The 24,212-nt window shown below is 41.5% G+C and overlaps 1 protein-coding gene across 4 annotated transcripts in view; it reads right to left on the minus strand.

Annotated features, from left to right (window-relative positions):
* Nucleotides 1-24,212, minus strand: part of LOC125464660 (seizure protein 6 homolog) — an 853,304-nt gene that overhangs the window by 448,402 nt on the left and 380,690 nt on the right. For all 4 annotated transcript variants that reach the window (XM_059655252.1, XM_059655251.1, XM_059655253.1 and 1 more), the window contains exons 2-3: nucleotides 9,515-10,372; nucleotides 361-494 (exon numbers count right to left, since the gene is read on the minus strand). In XM_059655252.1, coding sequence (XP_059511235.1) covers nucleotides 361-494; nucleotides 9,515-10,372 — 992 coding nt within the window. The remainder of the gene's footprint in view (nucleotides 1-360; nucleotides 495-9,514; nucleotides 10,373-24,212) is intronic.

The raw sequence follows: 24,212 nt of genomic DNA on the forward strand, positions 1-24,212 counted from the left end.
AAATAAACTAATGAGTTCTGATTGAAAGGGTATTAGTGAGAAGGAGAGACTGACCTGAAAGAAGAAACAAAACCATGATTTTGTTCTTATTTTGCTTTGGTTATGTTCCTCATAATCTGCTTCATCCAATTTTCAACTGATAGGTAGAAATGTCCTATCACTTATTGTGTATCTTTGCACCTCCTGAATAAGAGGCTGTCTTTTCACAAAATTGAGAACCACCAATGGAAAGAGTTCAAAATAACCTAAACAGATAGTTGCATGGATAGTTTAGGATGAGTCTTTGTGCCTACTATCCTTCACAAGTTGAGACCAGTAGCTTAAAGAAGCTGCTAGAATATAGGCTCACAAAGCACTGACCTGAAGTTCCACTCCGTATCCTCTGTAGACTGTAATAGTATAGATGCAGTCCAAGTTGCTGTAGTACAGGTGACTGGGGTATTCTGGAGACTCAATGTAACCCTCAAAGTCTGTGAAATTTAAGCTGCAAGGAACTGGAAAGGAAAACGAACAAAGGAATTAGCATTTGCAAAGCACATTCTGGGTCTCCCTTGATTCCATTTCACTTACTATTCTGCACAAAGTTGACTCCTTGAAAGGGTTCATTGTGCAGATCAATAAAGATCTTTCGTCCCCATTGACTGCAGTGAAATTACTGAAGTGTGTCTCTGGCTGTGATGAATCAGTTTTCACATCACTTTTTTGGGACTGTTGGCTTATTTCCTCACGGTCGTAAACATGGAAAAGTCCCACGGGAGATTTCAAACTGTCCAAAGTATTAGCACCACATTGCACTAAATGTTTCCTCAGTTCGGCCTTTATCTCGTTAAATCAATACTGAACATTATCCTTTCACACTTGGTTCACCAAGTAGCAATGTTCAAATAAAATTGCAAAGAACATCTTAAGGCAGGAGCCTAACTTCATGAATTCCTCTTTATAAATTAAAAGTTGTAGTGAAACAAAACATTACATTTTTCACAATGATAAGATATGACTTTACATCCAAATAGATTTTGTTACACAGCAGGGCAGTTAGCTACCATCAGCGATAACATTAGAATCAACTAATTTGGCTCTTTTTTTCTCCATAATCCGTCGCATTTTTTCCCCCTTCCACAAGAGTTCATTGTTCAAACTAATAATATGATGAAAATTATAATTAAATGATATGTCTTCATTATAAAAACATGGATAAGCATTTGAATAACTTGATTGAAATGTCGATTAAAAAGGTTCATAGTATCACCAAAATTAAATCAGTTTCCCAGAACAACAACTCGCGAAGAATTTTAAGATATAGGAAATAAGTACTTGTGGGTGCTTGTGGCTGAATGGCAGTGCCCCTGTCTCTGAGCCAGCAAGCCCAAGTTCAAGTCCCACCTACTCCAGGTGGTTATAATGACACCACTGATCAGGTTGATTAGAAGATCATAGAATCCCTACAGTGTGGAAATAGGGCATTCGGCCCAACAAGTTCACACCACCCCTCTGAATAGCATCCCACCCAGACCAATTCCCCTAATTTCCCATGTCTAACCCACCTAACCTAATATATTTAAAAAGCTGTATTGACTGGGAATCTCACTGAGTTTGTATCTAAAAGAGTTAGAAACAAAATTAATCTACTAGTCTGAGTTATAAGGAGATGGATAGGTTGGGACTTTTTTCCTGGAGAGCAGGAAGCTGAAGGGTGACATTATACAACTTTATAAAATCACAAGGTACATAGATAAAGGTGAATTGCCATGGTCTTTTCCTGGGGTGTTGGGAGTCCAAAACTAGACAGCATAGATTTAAGGTGAGAGGGGAAAGATTTAGAGGGACCTGATGGGAAATTGTTTTACACAGGGGCTGTTGTGTATATGAAATGAGCTGCCAGATGAAGTGGTAGAGGTGGGTACAATTACAACATTTAAAAGATATTTGGACAGGTTACGGATAGGAAAGGTTTGGAGGGACATGGGCCAAATGCTGGCAAATAGCATTACTTCAGTTTAGGAAGCCTGGTTGGCATGGAGGAGTTGGACCAAAGCATTCATGCTGTGTGACTCTATGTCTCTAAGTAGTGTCCATCTTAGTTTGCCATGATTAGCTATCAGGCCATTAAATGAGAATATGATCAATTCACAGTGATAACCTTTGACTCTATTGTTAGTCGAGAAACTATCTACCTCTGCCTTGAGTATATTCAATGCCTTCACCATTCTCTGGGGAAGAAAGTTGCAAAAAGAATAAGTTTCTGCTCATCTCCATCTTAAATGGGGAACGCTTATTTTTAAGTGGTGTTGCTTCGTCCGTGACTCTCCCGAAGAGAAAACACACACTGACCTAATTAAGCCCCCTCAGGTCTTACATAGTTCAATAAGACCACCATTCATTCTTCTATACTCCAAAGGATACAGACCCAGTTCATCCAACTTTTCCACATAAAATCACCTTTATACTCCTTGTATCAATTCTGTGAACATTGTCTGAACTGTTTTTAACATAATTATATCTTTCCTGGAATAAGGACACCCAAATGGTACACAGTGCTTGAGACACGGCCTTATCAATGCCCTGTCACAAAATGTCCCTTCTTTTATATTTCAAACAGGCTAAGCTGCAGATCAATCAGGATCTAATTGCAAGGCTGAATAGCCTACTCCTATTTCTATAATCCTATTGCTCATCATGACTTTGAAAGCTGACACCCAGTATTTTAACATTTAGAGTTCATAATTCTGGTTCAGCCGCATATCTCTCACACTTGGCTCAATTTGACCTGATCATCTTCAAATCAAGTATCTAAATTCCATTATTGTTTTGGAATGGTTCTTTTCCAAAACTTAAATACTTTGCTGCATTAAAATGCTCAATATATTTCACTTTGGGCACATCATTCACATAAAATATAATCAAAATGGTTTTGAAAAATTATTCCTTGGAATTTTGAAATACTGCACTAATGGACCTCATTAACTGAGAAACTTTCCCACTTAGGCATTCCTGGTTGATCCTGGGTCAGCAGCTGGCTATTGCCATTAGCATTGAATTCTGTTGGTGCTGCTGATTATTCTAATACAGCTATGAATTGATAACTTGTTCTTAATTTGTCCTGGCATTGCCTATTAAATCTCAAATGATGGTACCGGGTTTTTTTTCAATCAAAGCAGAGAGCACTTCTTCTGTGATGCCAGCTTAATCTCTCAGGTGGCTCCTGCATTAAAAGTAATCTGCCAAATTTTCCATGTCTTCTATTCTTCCCAAGTGCCTGATTCCTTGCAAAGTAGAGATGACAAGGACTTATACTTATCTCAATGCAGCAGTGACTAAAGGGATAGGGAGAGCGGTATGTGGATCAGAATATCATTTTTGCTTCTCACACAAAGTTCATTGAGGGTCAAAGTTTTCAAATAATTCACAGTTTTAATTATGAAGTGCAGAATACATACTGTGGCTGTTGTACATAAAAGCAAGGATTCTAATGGATCTAATTAAAGTGCAGGATAAGCCGAGCACTTACATTACCTTCCGGTCACTTAATACCTCACAGAATGTGCATCTTCACACTAAAACCATTAGTAGTTCATTTGATGAGTATTTCTTTGAGGAAGTTGCTATTTTTGTGCACTCAGACCTGAGCTGGAAACTTAAAACAAATGTAATTTCCACATTCCTTTTTGCTGTTGTGCCAAAAGTTTGAATTCTGATCCTTTTGAGTATCTTGGGCTCAAAATAGCTCTATATCAGAGAACCAAAGTAAGGGTACTGCAGAACAGAGATTGTGTCACTGGATGAATAATTTGAAGCCAAGAGTTCAAATCCCATTGTAGCAGTTTAAGATGAATTCACTTAGCCAGATGCTAGACAGTGGGTCAACTACTCAATGATAGATTAGAGAGGCCTGTTTTCTTGCCTTTCCTCACACTTAGAGTCATAGAGATGTACAGCACAGAAATAGACCCTTCAGTCTAACTCGTCCATGCTGACCAGATACTCTAAATTAATCTAGACCCATTTGCCAGCATTTGTCCCATATCTCTATCAACTCTTCCTATTCATGTACCCATCCGGATGCCTTTTCAATGTTGTACCAGCCTCTACCACCTCCTCTGGAAGTTCATTCCATACACATGAAAAAGTTGCTCCGTAGGTCCCTTTTATATCTTTCCCCTCTCACCTTAAACCTATGCCTCTTGTTTTGGACTCCCCCACCCCAGGGGAAAAAGCCTTGACTGTTCACCCTATCCATGCCCTCATGACTTTATAAACCTTAATAAGCTCACACCTCAGCCTCCAACACTCCAGAGAAAATAGACCCAGCCTGTTCAGCCCCTTGCTAAAGCTCAAACCCTCCAAATCCTGGCAAATCTGTCTGAACCCTTTCAAGCTTAACAACATCTTCCCCTTAGCAAGGAGACCAGGGGTTCATCATGGTATTCCAAAAGTGGCCTAATCCATGTCCTGTGCAGCCACTACATGACCTCCCAACTCCTATAGTCAATGCATTGACTAATAAAGGCAAGCATACTGAACACCTTCTTCACTACCCTGTCTACCTGCAACTCCACTTGAAAGGAACTAAAAACCCTCACTCCAAAGCCTCTTTGTTGGGCAACACTCCCCAGGATGTGATCACTCTATTTGATTTGGCCAAGATATATAGCCAATGTTCTCTGTACAAAGAAGATAGTTTCCTCCTGTCTGTTATGGACTACTGCTAATTACCTTACCTTAGAGTACACAGTAGAGGTCCCTTTAATCTAAAATAAGCATCACAATGTGTTTACAAGGATCTAGGTCATTGTTGTTTTATAAAGTAATGGCTCTGAAAGGGTTAATACTTAAAAATGAATTAAGCTCCATCTCACCTGATGGTGTTATAAGTACTTGGATGGGGAAGGCAGAAGGTCAAAATCCTGGAACTCAGCCTCTAATACCCACTAACTTACTAGAAGGACTGCAGTGATTCAAGAAGGAACTTCATGACTGGCATCTCAAGGGCAATAAATGCTGACTTAACCAGTGATGTCCATATCACATGGATGGATGGATAAATAGTAGATCAATTGGGAATCTTAAAAGGAGGCAGATTATCATCTGGTCTCTTCACCGCCTCCCTAACAATGTCTGTAACACCAATGTAACCCGTACCTATCGTGCAACAAACTACATCTTGTTTAAGACAAGAACACTTCTCATTAGAATACATCTGGATTCTATTATACCGAACCACACACTACCAAGTAGTTCCTGTAGAACTCAAGCTAAAAAGGAGATAGCAGCAGCCAATGTACTTTCTGGTGTTGAAGAATACAGGTGGCTCACCTAACATGGTAGTAGCTCTAGCCACCTAAGAATTTCATTTAGCTGCAACATTACAATATGGTAGACAGAACTACAGGTTGGAATTTGACTAAGTTGTACAGAATGAATTCCAGTGAAGTCAGAAATTTCCACTTACGCCTTCAAGAGTGTTTCAAAGAGACTGTCAGCAGCAGAATGAGCTGTGTAATCTTTTTAAGCTATTTATTCATGAGTCATGGGTGTCACTGACTGGGCCAGCATCTGGTGACCACCTCGAACTGCCTTTAAAAAGGTGCTGGTCATCTGCCTTCTGGAACCACTGCAGGCCATTTCATGTAGGCTGATGCACAATGATATTAACAGAAGTTGTTCCAGGATTGTTGACTTAGTGACAATGAAGAAGCAGTGAAATATTTACCAGTCAGGATGGTGAGTGGTTTGGAGGGATACTGACAGGTGATCATGTTCCCATTTACCTGCTGTCTTTGTCCTTCCAAAGGGTAGTAGTTATGGGCTTGGAAGGTGCTGTCTCAGGAGATTTGGTGAAATTCTGCATTGCATCACTTGCTAATGGTACATAATGCTGCGATTGTATGTCAGTGGTGGAAAGAGTGAATGCCTGTGGACATGGAATCAATCAAGCAGGCTGCTCTGTCCTTAATGGTGCCAAACATTTTGAATGTTGTGGGAGCTGCATTCATCCAGACAAGTGGGGAATGTTCCATCACAATCCTGACTACTGCCTTGGAAACGGTGGACAGGCTTTACTTAGAACATAGAAAAGTACAGCACAGTACAGGCCCTTTGGCCCACGATGTTGTGCCATGAAATAATCCTAATCCAAAAATAAAATAACTGACCTACATTCCCCTCAATTCACTGCTGTCCATGTGCATGTCTAGCAGTGGCTTAAATGTCACTAATGACTCTGCTTCCATGACTACCACTGGCAAAGTATTCCATGTATTCCAACTCTCTGGGTGAAGAACCTCCCTCTGACGTCTCCTCTATACCTTGCTCCTAACACCTTAAAACTATGACCCCTCACGGCAGTCAATCCTGCCCTGGGGAAAAGTCTCTGGCTATCAGCTCTATCCATGCCTCTCATTACCTTGTACACCTCGATCAGGTCACCTCTCTTCCTCCTTCTCTCCAAAGAGAAAAGCCCGAGCCCAGTCAACCTCTCCTCATAAGACAAGCCCTCCAGTCCAGGCAGCATCCTGGTAAACCTCCTTTGCACCCTCTCCAAAGCCTCCACATCTTTCCTATAATAGGGCGACCAGAACTGGACACAATATTCCAAGTGTGGTCTCACCAGGGTTTTGTACAGCTGCAGCAAAACCTCGTGGCTCTTAAACTCAATCTCCCTGTTAATGAAAGCCAAAACACCACACACTTTCTTACAACCTTATCCACTGGTGGATTCCTGGTCTCTGACCTACTCTTGTAGCCATTGTATTTGTATGGTTAATCCAGTTTAGTTTCTACTCAAAGGTAATCCTCAGCATGTTGATAGGGGAAGATTCAGTGATGGTAATGCCACAGAATATCAAGGGGACTTAGTTAAATTGTTGTAGGTGGCCATTGGCTGGCACCTATGGGATGCAAAAGTGATCAGCGACATGTATCAGTCCAAGATGAATATTGTCCATCTTGCTGCAATTGGACATAAACTGCTTTCATCTCTAAGAGACACAAATAGTGCTGAATATTGTGCAATGGCAAATGAAGGTGTCCAAAGCACTTGTTGTAACTACAGATCACTCCAAAGCATTTACTTCCAACACCTGATCACAGCCCGGGAATGGGGGGAGGGCAGATAAGAGTGCTTTGGGGAGTTGTGGGCAATGGGACTGGATATCATGGGATTTGACCTATTTCAATAAACCTCTTAAGAATAGCTTCTGATGGAAGGAATAAAATGAAATTTTACTGAGTTGTAATTTTAATTTATTTGCTCGCGATAAATTACATATGCATTGTGAAAATATGCCCTCTGTACAAGGGAGGTCAGTAGAAAAGCTACCTCAACTCATTCACAAAAGTACAGGTCAGTCCTCGAGCTGTCCTATTAAAAAGGGGACGATATCTACATTTAAATACAATACTTTTAGGCCACTCTCCACATCTAAACTTCAGTATTGAGGATATCTAATTCAATCCAAACAGCGTTTGAAGGAATTAGTTTCATCTTTTAAAATCAGTATTTTCCCTAACATAGTCCCTGGTATTTCAGCTTTCACAAATTGTAATTTATGCAACTTCAAAGCTATTGGAAAGCTCCTATAATGTTGTGAAATAATAAGGATACTTTTAACTGGTGACATTCTGCCCCTTGTCACACACATTTCAGTGACCAAAATGGTTGTAATGTGGGGTTAATAACATACAAAAGCACAGGCTTTATGCTGGTTTAACATATAATGAAAGTACAAGATGAGCTGAACACTTCCTTTTTTTATTTCTTCATGGGATGCGTGTGTTTATGAAAAGACCAGCATTTATTGCCCATCCCTGATTGATAATGAGGACACGATGCTGAGCAGCCTAAATGGTTTGCTAGGTCATTTTATCTAGGGACATTAAGAAATCAACCATATTTCTGCATGTCTGAGTTTCATACTGTCACTTTTTTCTGAGCAGAAAGAAGTTTCTTCGCAGCTCCTTACTTAATTGCTTGATGACTATGTTGTATGAATGTCCTTTCTTTTTGCATTTTATTACAAGGGGAAACATTAAACACCACGTCTGCTTGAACAACACCTTTCATAATTTTAAAAGCCAATAGCAGGCCAACCATCAACCCATTTTCAAGAAAAACAACCTGTTCCTTCTACATCTCCACTGATTCAAAACTATTGAGGAACTAACTATACATCTGTTATATACCAATGTGAGTTAGAACCTGTGCACATTTATTGAAGGAACATCCTATTTTGTTAATACATTCTCTTGCCAAACTAGTCAAAATTAATTCTTCCAGATTTAGAATTCTAGAATGGACAAACTTCTTTGTCATAATTCAGCTTCTCCAAATGTACTTTGCTTCAAGGGTTTAAAATACAAAGCACCTTTAACTCCAAGGCACAGTTCAAACTAATTTAATTGTTAACCTGATACTGCTGACCCAACTTGGCAGATTTGAATATTTCCTTTGCAGGTTCTAAAAATGCAGTTGAGGACAGAGCACACAATGATCGCACGCAAATGGTATCACGCAGGTAATACAGTACCACTGAATGAATATATGCTTTTCCTATCGTTTTTACTGGAGAAAAATGAATGAAAAATGCCATTTTGCAAATCCAAACAGAACAGAATTGCTTGCAATTGGATTTTTCTGCCTTTATATAATTCCCTCAGGGTCTGTTGTGAAGATTGATCGCTGTGGGTCAGCAACAACTTCTCGTATCACTGTATCATGTGGTAGAAGGCAATCTCACCAGACCTTGCTTGTTTTTTTCCTCATCTAGCAATCCCATGCTCCTGTATTCAGCGTGATTAGGATATCCAACCTGATCTGTAATTTATCCTTGGTCAGTCACAGAATAACCCTTTAGTGCCAGATCACACCACCTTGAACTGAAATCTTATTCTGGCCTTATACAGGCCAACTGACATTCAATGCTGTTGTGCAACCTATGTTTAAAGTTTACTGTAGTTTTACAGCAATAGTCACCATAATTTATTCTGTATAAAAACTAAAGGAGCTGCGGATGCTGTAAATCAGAAACAAAAACAGAAATTTTCTTGAACCATGAATACTGCTGCAAAGATATAAGGTGAAAATATAGAACTAATCAGAAACAGAAATAGGAATTGCTGGAAAAGCTCAGCAGGTCTGGCAGCATCTGTGGAGAGAAATAAGAGTTAACATTTCCAGTCTCAGTTTTGAAGAGGGCTACCCAAAACATTAACTCTGCCTTCTCTGCACAGATGCTGTTAGACCTGTTGAGCTTTTCCAGCAATTTCTACTTACGTTTCTGATTAGTTCTGTTTTTTGTTCACCTTGTATCTTTGAAGCAGTATTCACGGTTCAAGAAACTTCCCATGATGGGTTGGAGAGGTCCTGATATTTAGAGTCAGATCACTGCTGAAGAGGCCAACATGCCCTGCTGCATTGAGCAGGTAGATTAAGAATGATGTGTGGGGAGAGGGAAAGTGAAGCAGCTTGAATGCACTACCCTCACTCTTTATTGCTAAGAATAATGTAATTTTGTACCTGGTGTCTGCACGGTTGTAATTATTGTTGTAGTAATGATGGTTGTAGTCATAGTTTCCTCATCAGTCTCGCTTGCAACTGAGGAGACGGTTGGATCTGCAGCAGGATTGCGATACTGCTCAGTATTCGGTCCTTGTATTTGATGTGTGCCTGTTCCGACTGTTGTGGTAATGGCTGCTGGAGGGTTTCTAGTCAGCGCAGTAGCCACTCCTTGGTCGCTGAAATTTTGAAAGATACCAGATTCGCTCTGAGACTCTCTTGTTACAGGTGAGGGGCGACCAGGCTCAGTTTGAACAAATGCAGTGATGCTATTTGGGAGTGCAGTTTCAGGCAGCTCAGATGTAGCTGAGCTTACAGCAGATGTCGTGAGAGAATCTGTGGTGGCAACCGTTCGCAACATTGGAGGAGTTTTCCCTCCTTGTGTTACACCAGTACGGTCAGCCAATGGAGCAGCATCTGTTGCCAAAGATGAAGAAGTGCCCAGTGTTGTCATTGGAGATGTTGAGGCCATTGTAGTAGTGGTTATGTCAGAAAACAATGGAGTGTCATTGGTGACTATCTGATGAACCAAAGGTTCTTGAGGTTTTTGTGACTGAGTAGCAGGAAAAGTAGCACCAATTCTCATTCCTATCTTATTGGTTAAAAGTGGTTCCTGACCAAGGAAATCCTTCTTCAGTAATGTCTCATGAATGATTTCTTCAAGCAGGGGATGATGGTTGTTGATGTTGATATTGGGCGTTGTACTAACAAAATGAAATTTATCGTCTGGTTCAGTAGTTGTAGCAGTCGTCCATACAACTTCTGTCTTGCCATTGCTCTTTCCTTTCCCACTTACGGTATTCAGATCTTTGGACAGGTCTTTAAAAAAACACAATAAGAACATCAGTATTTTGAGGATGATGGAGAGGAATATAATTTAACTTCAGAACAATGATGGCTGCATTTCAAATATTGTTTGTCAGCTGTGAAGTTCCTGAGACTTTTAAAGTGAAATATAAATGCAAATTCCAATAGATCTTTATTAATCCAACATGCATCAAAGTCTATTTCTTCATCCTCCTACTCTGAAAAATGTCAAGTAGTAGTACAAATACCTCAATAACCTTCAATCGACCTTCTAAGAATTATTGATCTAACTCGCAGACATTGCCTCAACTATCAGCTCTGCAAATGCGTCGACTGCTCAATTTTTACACAAGGAGCATATTTTTCTAGTCTTTATCCTTTGGGGCTTCCAATAACTCTAGCAAATTGCTCTGTACAATGTTGTTACTTGGGCAGGCAATATTTGTAAGCTTTGATTAATACTCCAATTCTGGATTCAGTACATCATTATAGATATAAATTGAAACCATACAAGTGATTTTTGAAATTTAAGGACTATGTACGTACTGGACTACAGCATTCACTTTTCACAATGGGATGACAGCTCTTTTCTCCTTGATGGATGTAAGGATCTCAAGTGTTTTAAAATTCCAGTGGACATAGGGATTAATGACATAAGCAATTGTATTATATTTAATATTCTGCATTCATAATTTTTGAGTGCATAGACCAAGAATTGTACCTTGGTATCAATATTTGTGAATGAATATATATTTGGATTAAGGTTGTTCCACTCACAAGTCAAGTATGAAATGCATACTTAAAACCACAACCACCACATTTTGCTAAAAGTAAAGCACCCTCCTTCCTTCAACAATTTCCACAGTATTGTCAAATATCCCATTAGTAATGCTGAAAGCAAAATGTTGTTGAAGCATTTGTCTTGCTCTCATCAGGGTCATCAAATTGCAAGCTTTACAATGCGAAGGGAAAATGACATTTATTCTGGATGACAGGACAGTGCTGATTTGTTATCAGGTAGACTCTAAATGGTATATACAGAGGTGAGTGCAAAATGTATAGAGCTGGATGAACACAACAGGCCGAGCAGCATCAGAGGCTTCACAGTGGGGCTAAAATTGTTTCAGAGATAGTAGGAACTGCAGATGCTGGAGAATCTGAGATAACAAGGGGTGGGGCTGCTTGGCCTGCTGTGCTCATCCAGCTCTACACCTTGTTAGATTCTCCAGCATCTGCAGTTCCTACTATCTCTGAGTGCAAAATGTGTTTTTTTAAAATGTCATTCAGTCTCTCGATTGTTTACATAAAGTGAAGGGTTGAAAGTTGAGGGCTTTACAGTGGAGGTTACTGATGCAATTCACATTGGAAGTTGGTTAATCAATTTCGTAATCATTAGTTTTGCAATTGGCTGAAATTCTGTTGATCAAATTCTTTTTGGCAGTAATGAATTTACAGCATTTAGGATGAGAAAGAGTCCTTTTGTGTTCCTGATTCCTTTTGTCTGGTCACTTTCTCATACTCAGAGGAGTGATTACTGGGTAGTTCTCCGACTCTGGCCTTCGTATTATCCAAACAGTTGAACTCAGGCACACAGAAAAAAAGAGAAAGCATCGAGTCCAGTAGGACACTTCTTCAGAAGGACTCAAAATGTTTACGGTTCTCTTTCAATAGATGCTGCCAGACCTGTTGAGTTTTTCCAGTATTCTCTATATTGGTTCCAGATTTCTAACATCCACAGCATGTGCTTTTATTTTTGCAGTTGGGACAAGCTGTTCAGCACAACAGCCCCAAAGGATGTTCTAGCCTATAAAACACCAACAATGCTCTCAGTTAAGTGGCAAAGTCGGAGATTTTATAGTGAACAAAGAACTAAACTATAGTACCTGAACCATGGTTGAAAACAAGTTTCAGAGTTGACCATGTCTAAAAATTTCATCAGTCAAATTACATGATTTTTCATAAACATGGCCTTCCAAGACAAGTTTATGTTGAAACTTTTAAATGAACTCCGATTTAAGTGTCGGCATTTAATTTGGAATTGGTGGACTCTTTTGACTGGCTCATAAAAATTCTAATAGGGAAACCAGAAAATGAATTCTTAGCGTAGTTAAAATATCCACTCTGTTACCACAGAAAGGAACATAGTAAATAGCTTAGACACATTCAAAAAGAAACTAGATGAACATGAGAGGAAAGGGAAATTTAAAGATATGCTGCAATAAGGCAGATAGAATGGGAGGAAACTTGAGTGCAGCATAAACAATTTCCTAGGCTAGCCGAGCTGAATGACCTCCTTTATCTATGGCACATTCTGAATAACTGTAAAAAAATAAAGAATGTTGAAATGACAGGAACACATGCAAATTCCTCATATCCTCCTGGAAGTGTAAGATAAAAATGCAATCACTGGAAGGAATACTTTGAATCAAAATCATCCCAATGAGTCACTTTTATATTCTTTTCCAACCCAATGACATTATCGCTCTCTCCAATTTTAGAAAACGCAAGCCCCATGATGGTTCATCTGGCAAAGAATAAGGAATTGAATATCTCACCAAAACACACTAAATACAAATCTCATAGCTTCAACTACTGACACCAGCAGATGAACATAATCATATTAAAAACGATGCCTTTATCATCAATACGAAGTGTTGTCATTTTCCTTGGTCAGGAACAACTCCAAGGCAGCAAGCTAGATCAGTCTTAACTGCAGGCATACAATTCATTTTGCAGGCTGATGTAATTTTGAATGTTACTGGCACAGATGCAGAATACGTATACCACCAAGTGACAATTCTTAACCTTTCCCAATTTATAAAGACTAAGGTGTTGACAATTACATTAAATTGAATTGTCCTTAATTCAATTGTCATTGAATTGTACTTAATCGATTGATATAAATGCCCCAGGAATCTTCACTCCTTTGTTGCAAAAAATCATGCTTGTTACACTAAAATGCTGAAATGGTAAAATGCCAAAGATGAAATATTTAATTGCATAGTTTAATGAATGAAAAATAACGCCTATTTATAATGATTTTGATATTTTGCAGAATTAAATTATCACCCATTCAACATGCAGTGAAACCACCACAGCAAGTTCAGTAGGTGGTACTGTTAGGTCAATAATAATATGTACTCAGCACCATCTCTCTTCAATTGCATGACAAATGGCAGCTTTTTCACTCTGTCAGCTATTTTTTCGATGCTGCTGTTTTGGGAGTCAGTTAGCTCAGTTGGCTGGATGGCCATGTTGTAATGCAGAGTGATGTGAACAGGGCAGGATTCCTATGGTCTGGTGGGTCTACAGTGATTTGGCTTTGCCTTTCATGCTACAGTTCCTAAATTGTTCAAACAAGCATTTGATTATTGGACACATATAATTTGTCAAGGTGATAAATGGCAGCCCCTGGAAAACTGAATATTTTTGCTACTTTAAATCATATATTATCAAATTACATTAAATGTAAATCTGAGTCCCACTTTGTGTCCCTTCCCTTCCCTTCCCACCACACCCAACTCCAAACAGCCAGTTTTATAAGACTACTTTTCTGTCCTAACATTTCCCTTTCAGATTACGTGTTGCAGCAAGAAACTAAATCTCACAGGAAGCCAGCAGCTAATTTAGAAGCAGAAAGTTAGCTTGCCCCTTCACCTTGAGTACATACAAGTAGCACATCTCCACAGTCTCAGAATTTGTGCCCTCATTTTACACTTGGAGCAACTGCAGAAACTGTTAGAGAAAAGGGAACTGTTGCAATTTAAAGGTATAAAAGAAAAAGGTGCATCATTATAATTTTACAGACCTAATACAATGATTTTAAGAGCAATGAGCATTTGGCAGTTTATTAATATAATGTGTTGCTTTCGTAGTCATTCACAATCAACAAACCTAAAGATATTTATCCAGAATCATAGGTTGTAGCATTCTTATTTATTGTAACATGTTTTTCAAAGATTTGAACTAAATTAACCAAATGACCTACAGACACAAACTACAGCACAGATTGCATTGAAACAGAGAAAAATACATGACTTATATTTTAGTTCTGAGTATTGGAATCATCACAAATCATAGGGTAGCTCTGTTATCAATTGAAATCAGTGCTCTGCTCCAGACCCATTTGCCAGTTAATGCATTACAGGGAGCATGTAGTAACATTCTTCATTACTTGCAGATTGTTTTGGGCAATTGGATGAAATCTTCTGCTTTCTTCTGGGGGGAGCTTGGCGATGCAAGGGGAGAGTGGAGTTGTACTCAATCACTGCCGCCTTCCGGCCTCTACCAGATTTAGAGATAATGGGAACTGCAGATGCTGGATGAACACAGCAGGCCCAGCAGCATCTCAGGAGCACAAAAGCTGACGTTTTGGGCCTAGACCCTTTTGGCCTTCATCAGAAAAGGGTGATGGGGATTCTGAAATAAATAGAGAGAGAGGGGGAAGCGGATCTAAGATGGATAGAGGAGAAGATAGGTGGAGAGGAGAGTACGGATGGGGAGGTAGGGAGGGGATAGGTCAGTCCGGGGAGGACGGACAGGTCAAGGGGGTGGGATGAATTTAGTAGGTGGGAAATGGAGTTGCGGCTTGAGGTGGGAGGAGGGGATAGGTGAGAGGAAGAACAGGTTAGGGAGGCGGCGACGGGCTGGGCTGGTTTTGGGATGCAGTGGGGCAAGGGGAAATTTTGAAGCTTGTGAAATCCACATTGATATCAATGGGCTGCAGGGTTCTCAAGCGGAACATAAGTTGCTGTTCCTGCAACCTTCGGGTAGCATCATTATGGCACTGCAGAAGACCCAGGATGGACATGTCGTCTAAGGAATGGGAGGGGGAGGTGAAATGGTTCATGACTGGGAGGTGCAGTTATTTATTGCGAACCGAGCATAGGTGTTCTGCAAAGCAGTCCCCAATCCTCCACTTGGTTTCCCCAATGTAGAGGGAGCCACACCGTGTACAGCGGATGCAGTATCCCACATTGGCAGATGTGCAGGTAAACATCTGCTTAATGTGGAAAGTCATCTTGAGGCCTGGGATAGGGGTGAGGGAGGAGATGTGGTGGCAAGTCTAGCACTTCCTGCAGTTGCAGGGGAAGGTGCCGGGTGTGGTGCGGTTGGAGGGGAGTGTGGAGCGGACAAGGGAGTCACGGAGAGTGTGGTCTCTGCGGAAGGCAGACAGGGGTGGGGTTGGAAAAATGTCTTTTTAGTGGTGGGGTTGGATTGTAAATGGTGGAAGTGTCGGAGGATGATCCAGAGGTTGTATCCAGAGGTTGGCGGGGTGGTATGTGAGGACTAGGGGGATTCTATTTCAGCGGTTATTGCAGGGGTGGGGTGTGAGGGATGAGCTCTTTTGGCAGTTATTGCGGGGTCAGGGCAGGAAGGTCCATCAATAGCTTTCCCCCATCTGATGGCTGATTGAGCTGTTAAGTGCCCAATTAATGATAACTTCAAGGCCTCATCCCATTGGTGCTGTTAGATGGGCCTGTCGCTCTGCAGTGTGCACAGCAACTAAAACCAGAAGGCCACTTTGTCGAGCAAGGAACATTGTTACCTCCTACCACAGGGTGCATGTGTCCGTCAATCAAAAGAACAAAGATCCATTTTACCCTCTTTTCCCAGCAAAAGACCCTCACCTAATTTATGCAGCCGTGGGCTCCCAGGGTTCCTTCTGGCAGCAGCTGTGCCCTAACCTGGGAACAGTCAAAAAGAGCAGCTGACTTTGACAGGCAAGTACCTGGCTCTGGGGTCTTGATTGCACGGCCTGATTGCCTTGTCATTCTGCAAATCTACCCAAAAAGAGGCAGCCAGGGTCACTTGGTGGCTCTTGACCTGCAGATGAGATCCCGACACTGTGATTCTGCCCACTCAGATTCTCAATGTTAATTGAATAAATTACTATGCCTCCTTTCTGTGAGACAAGTCTCTGAGTAACAGAACAGGGATCATAGGTGGACCATTTCACCTACAGAGGTTGGCCTTCAAATGACGCAGTGAAGTTGTTATTTTTTATGGTTCACTGAAAATATTTCTTTGAAACATTAAGAAAGAAGCGAAAGAAGAGAAGAACAGAGTTAGCACAAGTAGTGTAGCAGCCATTTTTAGTGTGAAATTCATTAGCTTTCCTATTGCTATCCTATATGACTCCTGCAAGAAATGGACAGTTTTGTGGGTTTTTAAATGTGAATGGAAAACTTTGTCATCCAATAGCAACTCCAAGTACAGATTTCAGTGGACATATCATCCTCCACCAGAAAGCAATTCGTTCCCTTGAACTGAGTCAAAGCCGAGCCTCAAAGGTGGTGGAAGGGAGCTATAATAGCTGGCAGGACCCAGCAGTTGGGGGCCAGAGTTAATGCCTGAAGTGGCCCATGTAATTCATCAACCTTACTAACTCTGGTGGGGTCAGTCCTGAAAGGCACCTTCCTATGTGACCCAAGATTTAAAGCCGGAACATGACTGGGGCAAATTTGGTGCACAGAGTGTAAACTGACCCAGTGCTGCAGCAGACAAGAATCGCTTTCATGGTAATGGCTTTATTTGGGGTTTCTTGTACAAGAACACTTTCATTACTCAGGTATTAAGGTAGTCAATTGATTTGTGACGTTAGAGTCTCACACGTGGAATAGACACAATAAAATCTCTAGCTGTCACCAAGGGAACTACAAACAGCTAAGTAATGAATATTATTGTAATCGATATAAACAAGTCATGATATGAAACTGGTCCAGTTAACATGTGAGTTGATATGCTTTTTCAGTTTTTTTGTTCTACACCAGGGAATACTTGATCTTTGTAAAAACAGTAAGGAGTTCAACAATGTGGTTTACAGTAAAACTATTTGTAGCATGGATGAAGACCACTCAGCTCTTTATGTCTGTGCTGTGCTGCTAAAAGATTTGATAGGAATCCATGAGAAAAATAAGGCTGATCAAAAGGGACATAATAGCAGGTTGTACCATCCTGCACTCTACTTGGAAGGACAGAAGCTTGGTATTGCAAATCTGCCTTCACTGTGTAGCAGTTTCAGGGCAATCCCCAGTTTTAAAGGGAAGGACTGAAAGAAAATGGCTTTTTGTAAAGACATAATGAGAACTGCAGATGCTGGAGAATCCAAGATTACAAAGTGTGGGGCTGGATGAACACAGCAGGCCAAGCAGCATCTCAGGAGCACAAAAGCTGACGTTTCGGGCCTAGACCCAAAATGATGAATTTCTGGGAATGAAGGAATTTCTGATGAAGGGTCTAGGCCCAAAACATCAGCTTTTGTGCTCCTAAGATGCTGCTTGGCCTGCTGTCTTCATCCACTCCCACACTTTGTTATCTTGGCCTTTTGTAAAGAACTGGTCAACCTGGCATCTGTGCAGGCATCTGGGGACAGAGATCTTTCAGAGGTATGAGACATCTCAATCAACAAAACCGGCACCCACCAGACAACGTATCTACGGACAGGCATAAAAATGGTAACAAACCCGAAACTGTGAACAATGGGGCCTGTCTAGTTAATGGGATAATGATTTACACTAATCTGAAAACAGTTTTGGGGGCTCCATGGAGTCGTCAAAAATTCAGTTAAGTGAATTCGGGATGGTATTGACCGTTTTGTTCCCACAAATGATGAGATTAAACTGGCCCCAGCAATTACCGGAGATGCTTGTGAAATGGAATTACCTGGGGCGGGGTGGGGGGGGGTTGCGGAACCGGCCGGTCCTTTGAAATCGTAAAGGTTAAAGGGGGATCAGGGCCAGCTTTCGGGAACTCTTCTTTTTCACTCTCCTCGCCCTGAGCTCGCTGCTCCTCTGGACACCAACCCCTTGGGGCTGAAGACATCAACCCTGTCTGCGACCTCAGACTTTGGAAGTCTGCAATAACAGCCGAGGCAGAGAGGGAGCCCCACCGGACAAGTAACAAGTCCCTCTGAGACCGTAAGAACGCTTTCCAGGCTTGGGACACTCGTACTCTGGAGTAGCTGGTTAGGCATGGGGGGAGGGTTTTGTGTGATTTTTAAAGTATAAGTACCCTGTATTTGTGTAAGGTTAAAGATTTACATTGTGCCCGCTCCAGTTGTCTTATATTTTATGTCATAGTGTAGAGTGTAAGTTTTATTGATGCATTATGCAGATTGGGCAGGTTGAGTTTTCCTGTAATAAAGTTCACTGGTAATTTTGAACTCATATTTGAGTCCATCTGTGCTCCTTCAGGGTACACCAATTTTGGCTGAGTTCACAACAGATCCCAGACTATAATTCCAGTGTCAAGGACCGGAGGGTGTTCCGGGTGATTCGAACCGCCCACTTAAGGGGGATTGCTGGCCAGGATAAGCAGTTTGATCCCTCTTTTTCTCTCTCTTGGGGGTACTGCCCGAGTGGGTAGGTACCAGGTGGCTGTTGTCCCACCAACAAGAGAGGGAATCACTCAGGCATTGGTGGCGGTCGCGAATACTGTGTGGAGATAAGTTCCAACTCACTGGTCAGACTATAAACAGTGAGTTTGGTTCAGCGCTCTCTCCAACGGAATTGCCCTAGTGCGGCATTCCAGGTGTTTGAAGTTTCAGAACCTGCTGGAAAGAGACCGCCAGAGTAATCAGGGAACCCCAGACACCAACCTGAGTGTGGAGTAAAGGAAAGAGGCCCTCCACAACTGGACATGATGCTAGAGGTCTATTTTGTGGTGCACAGTGGCTCAGTAGCTGGTACTGCTGCCTCACAACACCAGAGCCCTGGGTTCAATTCCAGATGAGGGTGCCTGTGTGGAGTTTGCACATTCTCCCAGTGTCTGTATGGGTTTCCTCCAAGTGCTCTGGTTTCCTCCCACAGTCCAAAGATGTGCAGGTTAGGTGAATTGGCCATGGGAATTGCAGGATTACAGGTATAGGGTAGGGGGTGGGACTGCGTGGCACACTGTTCGAAGGGTTGATGAAGACTCTATGGGCCAAATGGCCTGCTTCTATACTGTAGCGATTCTACAGCTCTATTCTTCGTATATCTTGACCTATTAGATAAAATAAACTGTTTTCTCCATTTCGTAAGTGGATATGTTGAACATTGTGGACAACTGGGGGAACTGAAGTAGGGGATCCAAACCACCTTTTGCATTGGAATGGTCAATTGGCGAAATAGCGCCTTTAAGTGGAACATTAAACAGGGGACACTACAACATCATTCAGAGGGGGTGAAACAGAATCTGTGAACTAGACTGCTGGTGAATTTGTGCACTATCTTTCATTGTATCTAGTCTTCTTTCAAGTGAAGTTCACAAACAATAGCTCAAATGCTATCTGGAAACTCATTTCCTAATCACACCTTTTTTTAAGAATAAAAATCTTGCCGATATGTTCCAGATCAATGGAGAACAAATATTGAAAAAAATTGGCTATTCATTCACTGCAGGACCATTTTTGTGCTGCTGACGTAGACTCAAGGCATCCTCCAGCTTATGCAGTGACATGAAGATAAATGCCACATTACATACTTTCATGGACAAGCAACACAGACTGCAGTCAGGCAAAATGTGTGCACAGCACCACAATAACCTGAGATTGAATGGAATAAAGGGTAAGATACACAGCCAAAGTGGAGAATACTTTGGAGAATGAATCTAGGATTACTACTTTGGTTAGCACATAGCAAGCAACAAGATGTATTCCTTGATATAATTAGAGGAATCAAGCAAGGCAACCAATTGCTAGTTGAACTGAAAGACAATTTGGAAAGAAATTCCAAATGACACAAAATATGAACATTGCTTTAAAATGTTCCATAAACTCCTGCAATTCTATCACAAGTTTATAACGTTTTGTCTGTGGAATTGTAGTTAGTGTTATAGACAGAATTTCTTCCAGCATATCAGGCAATAGGCTTGCCATACTGGGCAAAACTGATTCAGAGATTTTTTGTTCCAATTTCCACTTTCAATAGTCAATAGCTCAAATAAAAAGTCAGGCCATTCTCAGACAAGATCTCTTTGACAAAAGAAAACAAAGCCCTCTCTTGGCTTTTCCACTGCCTAATACGTCATGCTGTTTGTCTGACTTCTAGTGCTGATGAGCACAAATTTCCCTCAACTATATTGCCCGAGGTCCCTGCAATACACTTCAGTGCTTTGTCATCTGTCCATCCCTCTCCCTTGTGTTATGCCTCACGGTCAGTGTACCTTTATTAGTGCTCATGATGTCATCACTGCATTATAGCATGCAATCTGAGGTGATATAAACTCATACTATTCCTGGCTGAGATATACTGTTCACATCCTTCACGTATTTTTTAATGCAGAGATGAATTTCTAACAACATATCCACTCTAAGACAGTTTATATTATCCTTTGCCCCTGCCTCAGCTAATCTATTGCTAAACCTATCATCCATACATTTTTTACCTTCAAGCTTTATAGTCTTTTGGCCTTCCACCTTGGACACCCTTTGCAAACTCACATTCATCGAAAACTCTGCTGTCCATATTTTGACTTGCACCAAGAACTGTGCACCATTACTCTATATTAATTAATGTGCACTTCGGTTACAAGCCAGCAAAATCTTGACGATAAAATTCTCTTTCCAGTTTTTAGACTGCTCCATGTAATCTCCTCCAGCAGCAAATTACTCCGAGATCACTGCCTTCCTTTAACTCTGGCCTCTAGTGTGTCTGATTTTAATCCCCTGACATTGGCAGCAATATCTTCAACTGCCTAGGCCTGTTCTGGAATCCCCTTGCTAAACCAAACTACCTGTCCACTTCCCTCGCCTCCTTTAAAGCAGCCCTTAAAATCTACCTCTTTGCAGAATTGATCACCTGTCCTAAAATTATATTTTGTTTTGAAGTGCGGCATGGTGGCTCAGTGGTTAGCACTGGCAGCCTCACAGCGCCAGGGACCCGGGTTCGATTCCAGCCTCCGGCAACTGTCTGCACATTCTCCCCGTGTCTGCATGGGTTTCCTCCCACAGTCCAAAGATGTGCAAGATAATAAAATGTGAGGCTGGATGAACACAGCAGGCCAAGCAGCATCTCAGGAGCACAAAAGCTGACGTTTCGGGCCTGGACCCTTCATCAGAGAGGGGGATGGGGGGAGGGAACTGGAATAAATAGGGAGAGAGGGGGAGGCGGACCGAAGATGGAGAGTAAAGAAGATAGGTGGAGAGGGTGTAGGTGGGGAGGTAGGGAGGGGATAGGTCAGTCCAGGGAAGACGGACAGGTCAAGGAGGTGGGATGAGGTTAGTAGGTAGCTGGGGGTGCGGCTTGGGGTGGGAGGAAGGGATGGGTGAGAGGAAGAACCGGTTAGGGAGGCAGAGACAGGTTGGACTGGTTTTGGGATGCAGTGGGTGGGGGGGAAGAGCTGGGCTGGTTGTGTGGTGCAGTGGGGGGAGGGGATGAACTGGGCTGGTTTAGGGATGCAGTGGGGGAAGGGGAGATTTTGAAACTGGTGAAGTCCACATTGATACCATATGGCTGCAGGGTTCCCAGGCGGAATATGAGTTGCTGTTCCTGCAACCTTCGGGTGGCATCATTGTGGCAGTGCAGGAGGCCCATGATGGACATGTCATCAAGAGAATGGGAGGGGGAGTGGAAATGGTTTGCGACTGGGAGGTGCAGTTGTTGCAAGTTAGGTGGATTGGCCATGCTAAATTGCCCGTAGTGTTCAGGGGTGTGTGGGCTATAGGGAGATGGGTCTGAGTGGAATGCTTCATGGGGTGGTGTGGACTTGTTGGTCTGAAGGGCCTGTTTCCACACTGCAGGGAATCTAGTCTTTAAAAAAAAATCTGTGAAGCACATTGGAACATTTTACAATAGAAATGCAAAATGGATTCAAACTAGAGCTCCTCATTTCTGAGGAGGGTCTCAACCTGAAGCGTCAGCTTTTCTGCTCCTCTGATGCTGCTTGGCCTGCTGTGTTCATCTAGCTCTACACCTTGTTATTTCAAACTGAAGCTGTTGTTATTACCTGCATGGATCCAACATGCTGATATTCCTGAGCGCTTTGATAAAATAGTAAATTGACCATGCCTTGGAGTGCAGCAGCTGAATCAAAGGATTTTACTTCTCCTTTTGGTTTAAGCCTGTGTGGTTGTCCATTCGTGGACTCTATACTTTCTGGATTGTCTTGGGAGTTGGGGCATTTGTGCTCCACTCTAAGAGGTTGCACTGTTTTCCTCTATTGCTACTACTCTGATTCCCCTGCATTTTTAGCTGATTCTCCATGGGGAGTAATGCTCTCTCATTCTGTGTAACTAAAGAGTTTACAGGAATACCACGTACTATTTTATACTGAATACACTTTCTAGTACAATGTTGCTCTGCCACTCCTCTGAGTCCCCTTCATGTCAGAAGAGCATCACCATAACATATTCATTTCCCCATTACGCTCTACCCATCTCTACACGGTCAATTTACCAAACACCATTTTACATCTTTCCCAACATTATCATACAGAATGACAACATCTGAACAATAGGTATCAATTAGAGGTGTCAAATAAACAGCGTTAGAATTTTCAGAATAATTTAGGCTTTTTTTGGTGAAAACACATGTATTTTAGTAATTTTCTACAACTACTGTTTTTAATGAGCAGTGCACAATTCAGTTAATTCTTCTTAAATTTACCTTCATTGCCTTCTGCATTTGGATGTATTTTAGCTGGTCCTGTTGCCTTATACATATTCATGAACTCCACTTTTTAATGACTGCTTCATTACTTATATTTATTTTTTAATTTGCTTGTACATACTTTCTCATTTTCTCCAAGAACTTTGATGCAAGTTGTGCCCTCCAGCTGAAAAAAGTATTAATATTCCACATAATCAAAATTGTTGTAAAAATGAAACATTTAAAATGTCCATACTTGTGTATCTCTCATCGTCTCACTATCCTGAGGCCCTCTTCCTTCTTCAAAACTTTCCCAATTGGAAACTACCCCAAAATATATTTAATTATTTCTAAATGCCTCGCAATGTGTTTCTATAATTCTTATTCTTTTTCTTGTGATTTTCCTCCCAATGAATTTTTATGTAAACTAGCCCGAGATGAGAACAAAATTACATTACTTACCTATTTCTCATATATTTCTTAAATGATACAGCCGTGACTTATCTGGCAATAACACGGTTGAAAACTCTAAAATTTCGGATTCCACACTTGAACTCTCAGCCTCGGATTCCTGGCCTTCGCGCATACCCAGCAGAGCATCTGCTCTGCCTAGCGTGGCGGTCTCCCGGTGGCCCACAGCAGTCTTTCAGCCCGACATGGCCTCAGTGTGAACTTCCAGCTTTGAGGCAATTCCAGAGCCTTCTCCCAGCCTTGAGGTGAAGCCCAGCATGATCTGAAGTCAAGACCTGGTGCAGACTGGATTGGAAAGACTGTTGTTCTGAACTTCTTATTTCTCTATTTTCTAACTTATTCCTACGATCTGCAATACTAGATTTTTTATTTCTTTATTTTTCTAATTTTTTTCCCTACGAACTTGTACTGAAGGATCTGTACCTAGGTACCTTGTGCACAAAACGTGCTGTAAGTGGCAACTTGTAAAGTTTACACTGTACTCATTTGAATACGTCTGACAATAAAGCTCATTCAATTCAATTCAATTGAAGAGAATCTGAAAGTGGTGCACTGAAAATGCTGCAGTTATTTAATGCGCTTGGATGCCTCCTGTGCATTGCTTCATTGTTTAACTGTCCATCCAACCAACATTATCCATTCATTGGCTGGATGCATTAGTGGAGGTCAATGTTCTGAATGGTTCGTGCCATTTCAATGCAGTTTGCACTGTTCAAAGTGAGCTGGAACATCTTAAGGAAGGGGTACAAGACTGCAGCAGGTACTGGCAATTATGTTTGAATTTAACCTCACAACAGGAGAGATGTAGACAA

Source organism: Stegostoma tigrinum, chromosome 27, assembly GCF_030684315.1.
Source record: "Stegostoma tigrinum isolate sSteTig4 chromosome 27, sSteTig4.hap1, whole genome shotgun sequence".
In the NCBI taxonomy this organism is placed as follows: Eukaryota; Metazoa; Chordata; class Chondrichthyes; order Orectolobiformes; family Stegostomatidae; genus Stegostoma; species Stegostoma tigrinum.